The following is a 12,643-nucleotide window of genomic DNA, read 5'->3' as shown; positions in this document are numbered from 1 at the left end:
CTTGGTGGTGGAATGAAGAGGTTCAAAATATAATCAAATTAAAATGAGCATGTTATAAAGAACGACAAAAAGCTAAAATTCAGAAAATTGGAAAAAATATAAAACCATAAGAAAGGAAGTCAAAAAGAAAGTGAATGAAGCTAAATGTAGGGCTTATGATGAACTTTATCATAAATTAGGCACTAAAGAGGGAGAAAAGTGAATATATAAACTAGCAAAGCTGAGAAAGGAAAGATAGAAATTTAAACCATGTTAGGTGCATTAAAGATGAAGATCAAAGAGTCTTGGTAAAAGATGAGGAAATCAAACAAAGATGGAAAAACTATTTTGAAAAATTATTAACTGAATAACGGGAGAGGGTGCTAATGAAGGAAAAGCTAACAATACTAATAGTGTTAAAAATAATACATACCTTTGTAGAGTTGTACCTATTGAAGTAAAAGAGGCACTGGATAAGATGAAGGGAAAGACATTAGGACCTAATGGGATTCCAATAGAAGTGTGGAAATGTATGGGAGAGGTAGGCCTGTTATGGCTAATTGACCTATTTAATAAGGTAATAAAAGAAAAGATGATGCTTGATGGTGGGAGAAATAGCAGTGCGGTGCCTATGTTTAAGAACAAAGGTGATAAACAAAGTTGTAATAACCATTGAGGGATTAATTAAACTCATGGGCCATACTATGAAACATTGGAAGAGAATAATTGAACAAAGGTTACGACTTAAAACAAGTTTATCAAAGAAACAATTTGAGTTTATGCTAGGGAGACCAACCATGGAAGCTATATTTCTTTTGAGATGATTGATAGAAAAGTTCAAAGAGAAAAAAAAAAGATCTTCATATGGTGTTCATTGATCTAGAAAAAGGATTGAGATGGAATTCCTATAAAGATAATATGGTGGGCCTTGGAAAAGAAAGGGGCTCAAAATAGGTATAAAGACCTAATTAAGGATATGTATGAGGGACAACAACCAATCTTAGAACACCAATGGGAGAAACTTAGATTTTACAGTTACGGTGGGTTTTCACTCTTCACTAAAGTTCAACACTTATCCCTCATCTAATTGCATTGATCATAGATGAATTGATTAAACATATTCAGGAAGAAGTTCCACAGTGCATGTTATTTGCGGATGGTATTGTTTTAATTGATGAAATTAATGAAGGATTAAATGTAAAATTAAGTATATAGACAAATGCCCTAGAAGCAAGAGGTTTTAAAATAAGTAGGACTAAAACAGAGTATATGGCATGTAAATTTAATAATAATGGGAGTGTAATCAGGATACACTTAAGATAACTCAATGTGACCATTTCTGGTACCTTGGTTCATTAATTCATAACAAGGGAGAGATTGAAGAGGATGCCACCAAAGAATTAGAGCAAGTTGGGCAAAATGGATGGGTGCATCTAGACTTTTGTGTAATAGGAGAATACCACTTAGTTTAAAAGGAAAAAATTATAAAAATGACATGGCTGACTCCTTGGCTAAACAGGGGGTATCGAGGGGTGATCTGTTCTGGGCTACCTTATAATTGTAATTCAGGGTAGAGTGTCTGCTTAACTGCATAGCTCTAAGGGGAGGTAACATCTCGCACCTCCTCTTAGGCTGATTGTACACTTTCCTATTATATGCTCAATAAAATACCACTTATTTATCAAAAAAAAGGAAAATTCTATAAAACATTTATAAGGCCAGCTATGTTGTATGGAGTAGAGTGTGGGCAGTCAAGAAACAACATACAAAAATGACTATTGTAGAAATGCTAATGTTAAGATGGATGGGTGAAACTAGAAAGGATAAGATTTGGAATGAATCCATCTATAGAAACCTAGGAGTAGCTCCAATAAGTGGTAAAATGAGAGAGAGAGAGTAGGCTAAGATGGTTTGATCACGTGCATAGAAGACAACCAACAGTTCCAGTTAGAGGAAATGATTTGTTACAAGTGGAAGGGGCTAGAAGAGCTAGGGGTAGACCAAAAAGGAAATGGGTAGTAGTAAGAAATGATTTAAGCATTAATAATTTAATAATGGATATGGCTTTAAATAGAGCGGATTGGCGAAACAGGATTCATGTAGTCGACCCCATATAAGGCATGGATGATGATGATGATGATTTTTTACTTTGTTAATGCACTTCAACACAAGTATTGGATGCAGAAAGGAACTTTTGTTTACATCCACAATCTAGAATTCCCTAGAAGGCCATTGGCCAGATGTTTTTGTTCCTTTTTTTTATTTCGGAATAACTGTAAACTTTATTAATAATGAGCCAATGAATGATATCCCTACCCCGTATTCACTTTACTCAATCTACATGCATGGACCCCAAAATAACTATTCCCTATTCATTCCATGCTTGGCAAGTGTATTGATCAGATGTTTCTGTGAGATATTTTTTGCTTTATGATGTATGTTCTTGTGTTGCTCTTAAATCTCAGTATAAAGTCAGCAACCAACTTAGTTTTAGAATTTTGATTTTCTTGTGATTATTTTTCAACGGTATCTTTTACTTGTAATTATGTCCTATTAATTTGGAATCTAAAATTTTTATTTTACTTTTCCAGTTATACAAAAGCTATTGCAATTTATGAAGAAATAGCACGGCAATCAGTGAACAATAATCTTCTCAAATACAGTGTGAAGGGGTATCTCCTGAATGCTGGCCTTTGCCAACTTTGTAGGGGTGATGCTGTTGCAATCATGAATTCATTGGAGCGATATCAGGTTTATTTTTGTCTAAATTTGATCATTATGAAGTTTTAATTAATGAGCTATGTAGACTTAATGATGCAGTTGCATGTTCAGGAATTGGAGCCCACTTTTTCTGGAACACGTGAATACAAGTTTTTGTCTGTAAGTTTGTCTGCATAACTTTGCACTCGTTCTTTCCTGTCTACATTCTTGGTTTTCCTTAATATCAATAAAATTATGTCCCTAATTTGAGAATTTGAGAAAAGTGACCAAAACATGAAGGATATGAAAGGTGGCAACCATCATGTCAATTGGATCCAAAGGCATCAAAGAATTAAATTTGTAATGGCTTAAGCAATGTTGTCAAGCCTGGAGTAGATAAGATGGTCAGACTGTTCAGACTGGAACCCAGTCCCAAAATTGGGATTTGAAATGTCTTATTCTCCAAAACACTGGCTTGGTCAAAGGCTATAAATAATTATGTTTAATGATGATGTACTATTTGATGTTTACTATTTTACACTTCTATTGCCATAAAGTAGGTTTAAAAATATATATTGTAAGTGTTTACATTTTTTCTTTGAATGGGGGCCATTCAACCTATTTACCTGCCAACCTCAGTGGGTTAACGTCTGATCTGATTTTAACCATTTACGAGTTTCTTCTGATGTTTTCCAACCCATCATTGACCTGTCCAGTCAGACTGGTGACTTGGCCACAATTCCAGTTCCATTCAACCTCTAATCAACCATATTACTAAAAAAACATTGACTTGGTCAACAACCCATCAACCCAAACAGTTGAACCGCTAACCCATCCAACCCATTCACTAGGTCACCAGATTTTGTGTTATTTTATTTTTTGGAATTTTTTATTATCATAACATGACAGGTTGACCCATTGACCCAGATGAATGAACCAGTGACCTTTCCACCCAGAGGAGAACAGTTCAGTCTTCAGGCTGGATTTTAAAAAGCGGTTTTATTTTGCTTGTTCAAGGTCAGTTACCTTTGTTATCTTAGTTAGACCCTAGAGGGAATCCGGATGAACCTGGTGTTCTGTCAGGATTATTCTTGGAAGGAAGAGGTCTTTTCTAGTCAAAATAAGCAATAGCAGGGAAAATGTCTTGGAATGCTGCAAGGTTTTAGGAGAAAAAAAATCTTGAAGGAGGGAATCTGAAATGAATGTTTGGCCACTGTGCATTTAAAGTGTTTGCAGAAATTTGCAGTGGCCCAGAGGCTATGGCTATTAAAAAGGAAAACATTTGAACTTCAAATTTGGAGTGCCTCCTAGATCGATTTAAGGTTTGAGCTGGTTCATTTCCATCTATGATAACATGTTAAGATCCATGATCTGCCCACATGATTGAAAATTTATGGTGATTCTACTCATGATTGAGAATTTCTCATGGGGAATCACAAATTGAAAATTGATTTGGTGTTTGCCCTTTTAACTAGGGACAGTGATATCTGTAGGAGGGAGCATTTATATCACACTATTTCAGTAATTCAATCAATTTACGTGTGTAGAGTTTAAGCATCCAAGAAACATTGTTTGGATGGATTCAATGTTTTTTTCCCTGTTTGTTGGAAGCTGGCATAAGTGCTTTATGAAGCCCACACCTTGGCCTCTGAACACCTTGTTATCCTGGATACCCAGGTTTGTCAATATTTAACAGAAGTCACCAATCAATAGTAGGAAATTGAGATCAGGTGTATCTGAGTGCTGATCTACTGCTATACTCTTCTACAGAAAACTTGCATTGTTGTAGCTGGTATATGTTACATTGCCATCTTACATACTGGCTACAAAGTCTTGTCTTTTTGCTTTATCATTTTGGATTAAATTTTGTTTTCTCTTGTCACCAAAAAAGAAGATATAGAAAGAAAATGGGGTTATGGACTTTTACCTCATTACCTGCTCATACTGCAGGTTCCAGCATTAAGATTAATAAATTCCATGTAATATCTATTATTTTCTCATAATTGTAACCTCAAGTAAATTATGGTTTTTTTTTTCTGTTTTCCTTTTATGGCAGGATCTTTCTGCTTCAATCGAAGAGGAAGATGTTGCAAAATTCACTGATATTGTCAAGGAATTTGATAGCATTACAGCACTGGTATATTTCCCTGTTATCTCTTTCCATTTTGTGGTAAAAAGAGTTGGATGCCATCTGAACTCTAGCAAATCTTTACATTTTTATTTGTTCAATTTGGTCCAGCATGGCATATTTGTTATCTTGTTTGAATTATAAGTTGGAAATAAATATCTTGCAGTAAAATATTGGGAAAGCAGTTCTTTAATTTTGTCGAAACTGTTCTTTTTTATGTTAGGGGTGATCCAAAAGTTTCGGAGATACAAATCAGCACAATGTAGGGGAAATTTTGCATATTGGCATCAAGATTGCAGTGTCTTGAATAAAAGAGATATTTAGACAAGACAACTATGCTTTTCTTTTATTTTTTAACTAGATGCTAAATTGAATGCTTTGGTAAATCAAAGAAGTTGCAGCTGCTACTAATTGGCAAAAGCTTTTGACTAGGATCTTTACATGGCATAACCTGTGGATGAAAAACCCCGGATAGTGGGGACTATCATTGCCTAATTGTCTTTTTATCTTTTGGCTCTGGAGGGAGGGCTCGGATCTTCTACCTATAAGAATGCTACCCACACCTACCCACAAGACATTGCAGCCACACATTGGGAACATCTCTATTTGTATGTTGGCATTCATGAGGAAATGTTCTTAATACAGCTGTAGTGTCTTGTGGGTACTCTTGGTAGCAGATTTGGAGTCCTGAAGGGAAACAAGTCAAGAGGTTCTTTCAGAAGCAGCATATGGTGCAAATATTTGGAAGATGTAATTTGCAGTATGCACATCAATGAAGTGTTATGGGATAAAGGGATGAATGAAATAGGTTCTTGAGGGCCTGAATAGTTGAGATAGACGGGCATTGTAGTACTTGAGTTTAAGTGAAAAGGAAAGGTGTTCTTACACCATTGGTTCCAAGCCTGGATAAATGGGTTGTGTTAGGTTAGTATTCAACATTAAAAATTTTATCGAACTTTTTTGATCATGGATCCTGAATTGTCTTTTCATGCTCATACTAGGGCATTCACCTGAACTGATGTGCTTAACAAGGGATATGACACTAAACTGAATGGAATGACAAAACAGGAGTGATATCACAGGGAGGATTCTAGTGGGCCCATCTGAGTAGGGATTCTAGTTTCACAATTACCAAACATGCAAAAGAGGTATTTCAATAGATGAGGGAAAAGATGCTTTGGTCATTTCACATAGAGGCTATGGTGCTGGTGGGCATATCAGCTTGTGGTTTCTGAAGGGTCAATAGGTAACAAATTCCAATTATGGTCCACTTCCTATTCAATGTGTTGTCCACATTTCAATTTTCAACACTATATGGTTTCCAGTGCACCCTGGTTTGAATTACATGGCAATTCCATCTGAGACCCATCTAACCTCAGTGGTCAGAGATTGTTATTCTATTTGGGCATTTAAAGAGTGGAGATTGCAGATGGTTATCAGATGAAGGGTTAGTGGTTCCTGTGGTCCTTGCTTGTTGAGGCATTTCTTGTATAGCAAAATTAAAATTAAAGCATACAAGGTGTCATCATCATCATCATCATCCATGCCTTGTCCCAACTATATGGGTTTGGCTACATGAATCCTATTTTGCCAATCCATTCTATTAAATCCATGTCTACTGTTAAATTATTAGTGATTAAATCGTTTCTTACCACTTCTATCCATGCCCTTTTTGTTCTACCCTGAGCTCTTCTAGCCCCTTCAATGTGTAACAAACCACTTCTTCTAACTGGTGCAGCTGGCGGTCTTCTATGCACGCGCCCAAACCATCTTAGTCTACTCTCTCTCTCATTTTATCACCTATTGGAGCTACTCCTAGGTTCCTACAGATAACTTTGTTCCTAATCCTATCCTTTCTAGTTTTTCCACTCATCCATCTTAGCATTTGCATTTCTGCCACATTAATTTTTCTGGACATGTTGTTTCTTGACTGCCCAACACTCTGTTCCATACAATAAAGCATACAAGGTGTACATGAAAAAATTGGTGCTCAAGCAAAGAAGTGCAAAACAAGAAAAGAAAAAATCCTCAATAGGAACAAAGAATGGCATTCCCTGCCCACCACCAGCTCCATATGTGAAGCATAATACAAAAAATTACAAATAAATATTCCCACATCAATTGATTTCAAATTCAATAGCAAACAACCTACTCTTAAATGTGTCAATCTACACCAAGATCTCCCTTCAACCAACTGAGCAAGTCATCCTGTTAAGCAAAAAGTGCACATTGCAACAGACTAGCTCAGATCCCTCCAATAAATCCCATCATTCAGCACTGGTTCAGTAAAATCCCACATCAAGAAGTGTTTTCAGTAATCCAGGTGAGGCTGGAATAGGAGGTGTGATCAGGGAGGAAGACAGAAATATTTGTTGGGCTTTCAGTGGCTCAATAGGAGCAGCGGACTCTGCAAAATCTGAGATTCTGGCTGCTCTGATAGGGCTTCGAATTGCTAAGACCTTGTGTTTCTCCCCACTAACCATAGAAGGAGGTTCTGCAAACACTATAAAATGCTTAGGGGAGAAGGACAGTGGGCCTTGGCGTTTTATTCATTATTTGGATTGTTGAGTTGGGCTGATTTTAAGTTATTGGGCCCAGGTTTTTATTTTTTATTTTTAAGTTGTTAAGTTAGGAAGTAATTGGGCCTTAGGCCCATTAGTTTATGTTATTTTAAGTTGTGACTATTCAGCTACTTAAAGTTGCCGCCCTACTAAGGGTATTCATGTAATCTTCCATTCTTTTATTTTAAGTATATAAATCAAGAGGGGCTGGCGGCCAGACTCGTTCAATTCCGGCAACATCCCCTCTCTTTTTTTCCCCTCTCTTCTTCTTCTTTACTGCTGAAACCTTTCAACTTCTTCTACTTTTCTTTACAAGGCATTCATCTGAAACTGTTATTAGCAAATTCTACTTAGTATCAGAGCAGGCCGAAGGTTTCTTGAGCTGCTTTATCATGCAGCCCTAGATCGACCGACTGCATGGTGATATGAGGGGCTGATCGAAGACCTCAGGTAAGCCCAGTTTTTGGATTTTTTGGTGGATCTGTTTTGCCCTGTAGCTGGTCTAGGGTTTTCCATCAAATTCAGGAAGAGTTGGAGAAAGGGGGAGAGTCCTGTTTTTGTAGGACTCTTCAATTTCGACCTAGGAAGTGGCGCTCTAATTTTTTAGGGTTCCTTGGAGTTTTTTGAAGGGGGCGGTTCAAGTCCCATCTGTTTTGGAGGCATTTGGAGGGAGCAGCTACTTCTTCTCTCTCTTCTCCCGTTCCGTAGAAAGGGAATCTTTTGTAGGAGGATCATCTAGGGTACCAAAAGGGTGTTTGTGGTGCCTAAAGGGTTTTATTTAATATTCTTTCATTTTAAAGTGATCTTTTACCTCTTTTTTGGGGATTATGGAGGGACACAAATTTGAGAACAAACCGAAGAGTGAAATGGGACCAGTGGGAGGTGGCAGAGACCTTTTCGGGGCTGGGACCATCACTACAGTTAAGTTGGATGGTACAAATTTTTTAGAATTGTCACAATCTGCAAAGATGGCCATTGGTGCTCATGGGAAAATTATATGGTAATGACTTGGCTGTGCAATTCTATGCTGTCCCATATAAGTAAAATTTTTTTGTGGGCAAATACAACTAAGGAACTTTGGGATGGAGATGTAGAAACCTACTCACAGAATGAAAATGTTGCTAGGGCCTATCAGTTGAGGAACCAGTTTATTTCTACCAGACAGGGAGATAAACCTATTGTTGTTTATTTTTCGGCCCTTAAAACCCTATGGCAGGAGACTGGCCATCTAGAGACAGTGGTTTTGGAAACCACTAAGGATGTTGTTGCCTACCAGAAACTCTTAGGGAAGAATAGGGTTTTTGAATTTCTTGCTGGTCTCAATCCCGAGTATGACATTGCAAGGCAACATATCCATTCCAAGGATAGTGTTGCACTCTCTCAGGCATATACCTTTGTATCAGGGGAAGAGAGTAGGAGGAATGTAATGATGAGGAATTTAGGTCTTGAACAGTCACCCATGGTCAATACTGTGAAACCTAAACAGAGTGGAGATCGGGGTGGTAGTGAAACCAGGAAGGAAGATAAGAAGGATCTGATTTGTGACTACTGTAAGAAGCCTAAACACACGAGAGATACCTGCTGGAAGCTTCATCCTCACCTTATGCCAAATAGACTCAAAAACAAGAAGGGAAATGATAACATGGCAGTCACTGGTGACTTACCTGGCCCCCTTACTATAGCTACTTTTGAGTCTGTTGCAGCTGCTACAATGAGGGCCGAACTTGAGAAATATGGACAATTACTAAATCAACGAGATACAGTTATCTCTAATCCGGTAACAGGTGGACAGCTAGGTATAGGTGGTTCTGGTGGTGGACATTCTACTTCCTTTGCTCTTACAGGTAGTTCGCATGCCACTGCAAACTATGCTTCTACTACAGGTAAGGAGGGACCTCCTTGGATTATAGATTCTGGAGCCTCAGAGCACATGACCCATAGTTCCACTATTTTTTCTTCTTACCAACTCTGTTCTAGCAGAGATAGAGTTTCCATAGCCGATGGGTCTCATGTTCCCATTGCTAGGAATGGGTCTGTCAAGATTATTGATTCCATTTCTCTACCCTTTGTTCTTCATGTTCCCAAATTGAGTACTAACTTGTTATCTGTTAGTAGTTTGAATAAGAACTTGAATTGCTCAGTGATTCTTTCTCCTGGCCATTGTGTTTTGCAGGATCTGGTTTCAAAGAGGACGGTTGGGAGTGGTCGTTAGGTGAATGGAATCTACCTCTTGGATGCGCTTCCTCATCATCAGGGTCATCATGTTAGTAGGGATTTTGAGTCAGAGTCTGTGAGTCAAATTATGCTTTGGCATAATCGTTTGGGACATTTGTCTTTTTCTTCTTTGCGTTTCTTGTTTCTAAAGTTATTTGAGTCTGTTAATTTGTTTAGCTTAGAGTGTGAAAGTTGTCAGCTTGGAAAACATTGTAGACATTCATTTAAAGCTAGTAATAAAAGGTGTTCATCTGCTTTTGATGTTATTCATACTGATGTGTGGGGACCATACCATGTTCTTTCTATGGGTGGTTACTGATATTTTCTTTTATTTATGGATAATTTTTCTCAGTATTCTTGGATTACTTAATGAGATCCCGTAATGAGGTACCACACTTGGTTCGACAGTTTCATCAGATGGTTCTAACACAGTTTGGGGTACGAGTGAAGGTATTCAGGTCAGACAATGCCAAGGAATATTTTGAGAAGAACCTTGCCTCATATCTGTTAGAGTATGGTGTTATCCATCAAAGCAGTTGTTCTTACAGTCCACAGCAGAATGGTATTGCAGAGAGGAAGAACAGACACATTGTTGAGATTGCAAGAAGCATGATAATCACATCCACTGTTCCAGTTCGGTTTTGGGGTGATGCAGTTCTCACAGCAGTTTTCCTGATTAATGGGGTGCCCTCTCGTGTACTTGGATTCAGCACCCCCATTCAGCCTTCTTTTTCCTGGGGGGAGATGTTCCACATCCCTCTCAAGGTTTTTGGTTGTGTTTTCTTTGCAAATATTCTTGGTCCTCACCACTCGAAGCTCGATCCAAAGGCAAAGAAGTGTGTTTTTATTGGGTATGCAAAAAATCAGAAAGGATACTGTTGCTATGACCTAGTCTCTAGGAGTCGGTATGTTACTATGGATGTCACCTTTTTTGAGTCTACATCTTTTTTCTCGAAGGGTTCTTCTCAGGGGGAGTGTTTTGGGAAAATAAGTGAGCAGTCTATTCCTCTTCCAGTTCCAGTCCCTGTATCCACTCCAGTCCCTGTGTCCACTCCTGTGTCTGATCCTGCTTCTTAGTGTTACCCAAGATAGCACCTACGACTTCATAGGGAGGTTGATTCCACTACAGCAGAACCCACATCACTTCCTATCAATTCCTTGGAAACTCTAGATTCGACTGACATGGACTCAGGGATTCCTCTTGATCCTTTTAATGTTTCAGTTCTTATTGGTTCTACTAATCCCATTACAGATGACCTGGACCTTCCTATTGCACTCAAAAAAGGGAAGAGAAAGTGTAGTACTCATTGTATCACACAGTACCTATCCTACAATGGACTTTCTCTTTCTTATTGTGCTTTCCTTTCTTCCCTTGACTCCGTGTCTATACCTAAGGGTGTCAGTGAGACTCTCCAAACCTGAGTGGAAGGCAGTTATGCAGGAAGAGATGAAAGCCTTAATTAAGAATCAGACATGGGAGATTGTGGATCTAACAGAGGGCAAGGAGACTGTTGGATGTAGATGGGTTTATACATTTAATTACAATGCAGATGGAAGTATAGAAAGGTATAAGGCTAGACTGGTTGCAAAAGGGTACACTCAAACCTATGGCATTGATTACTTAGAGACCTTTGCACCAGTTGCAAAGATGACTTCTGTTCGGATCTTTCTCTCTCTTGTTGCTACATACTCTTGGCCCCTTTTCCAACTTGATGTAAAAAATGCTTTTCTGAATGGGGATTTGCTGGAAGAAGTGTATATGGATCTTCCTATTGGTTTTTACAGTGATGCTGAAAAGGGGAAGGTATGTAGATTGAAGAAGTCACTTTATGGTTTGAAACAGTCTCCCAGAGCATGGTTTGACAGGTTCAGGAAGGCCTTGATTGCTTTTGGCTACACTCAGACCATACTTTATTTGTGAAGCGGAGGGGGTCCCTGGTATCAATTCTGATTGTTTATGTGGATGATATTGTAGTTATAGGAAATGACCTGAGTGAGATTGACAGTTTGAAGAAGAATCTGCACAGAGAATTTGAAATTAAGGATCTTGGGGAGCTGAGGTATTTCTTGGGCATTGAGGTTGCAAGATCAAAGCATGGAATTTTCATTTCTCAAAGGAAGTATGTTCTAGACCTTTTACAAGAAACAGGGAAACTTGGAACAAAGACGGCCAATACTCCTATTGATCAGAATCACAAAATTAATGCATCAGAAGGAAGGACATTGGGAGATATCAGAGACTTGTGGGGCGGCTGCTATATTTATGTATGACAGGACCAGACATCTCCTATGCAGTGAATGTGGTGAGTCAATACATGCATGCCCCACGAGTTCAGCATTGGGAGGTTGTTGACAAGATTCTTGCTTATTTGAAGGGACACCTAGGCAGAGGCATACTTTTTGCTGACCATGGACAGTTGAAGCTAGAGGCTTATATAGATGCTGATTGGGCAGGATGCCTTGATGACAAGAGATCTACATCAGGAGTTTGCACTCTCCTTGGGGGTAATCTTGTCTCGTGGAAAAGTAAGAAACAAATAGTTGTGGCAAGGTCAAGTGCAGAAGCTAAATACAGAGCCATGGCACATGGAGTTTCAGAGCTTCTCTAGATCTGTTCCTTGTTAGGAGAGATTGCTGTTGAGGCAGAAGAACCTATGATGTCGTATTGTGATAATCAGGCAGCAATTAACATTGCCCACAACCTAGTTCAGCATGACAAGACAAAGCACATTGAAGTGGACAGACATTTCATAAGAGAAAGGGTGACTTCAGGGGAAGTTTGTCTCCCATACATTGCTTTTGATTTGCAGCTTGCTGATGTTCTTACAAAAGGTGTTGCAAGGAACAAGTTGGAGCATGTTCTACGCAAGTTGGGAGTGTGTGACATTTATTCCCAACTTGAGGGGGAGTGTTGAGTTGGGCCGATTTTAAGTTATTGGGCCCAGCCTTTTATTTTTTATTTTTAAGTTGTTAAGTTAGGAAGTAATTGGGCCTCAGGCCCATTAGTTTATGTTATTTTAAGTTGTGACTGTTCAACTACTTAAAGTAGCCGCCCAAGGGT

The 12,643-nt window shown here is 38.6% G+C and overlaps 1 protein-coding gene across 2 annotated transcripts in view; it reads left to right on the top strand.

Moving 5' to 3' along the window:
- The window catches only part of LOC104597235 (alpha-soluble NSF attachment protein 2), a 28,130-nt gene that overhangs the window by 5,770 nt on the left and 9,717 nt on the right, over positions 1-12,643 (top strand). The window contains exons 6-9 of one of the 2 annotated variants that reach the window (XM_010258680.3): positions 2,571-2,730; positions 2,812-2,859; positions 4,736-4,816; positions 9,542-9,848. In XM_010258680.3, the coding sequence (XP_010256982.1) occupies positions 2,571-2,730; positions 2,812-2,859; positions 4,736-4,816; positions 9,542-9,580 (328 nt within the window). In that variant the 3' untranslated portion in view covers positions 9,581-9,848. Of the gene's footprint in view, positions 1-2,570; positions 2,731-2,811; positions 2,860-4,735; positions 4,817-9,541; positions 9,849-12,643 lie in introns of those variants that run through there. The other variant, XM_010258679.3, reaches the window with a different exon arrangement.

This window comes from Nelumbo nucifera, chromosome 2 (genome assembly GCF_055504915.1).
Source record: "Nelumbo nucifera cultivar China Antique chromosome 2, China Antique-T2T, whole genome shotgun sequence".
NCBI lineage: Eukaryota > Viridiplantae > Streptophyta > Magnoliopsida > Proteales > Nelumbonaceae > Nelumbo > Nelumbo nucifera.
Note: the sequence above shows the minus strand (reverse complement) of the source record. Positions and strands in the feature narration are given on the sequence as shown.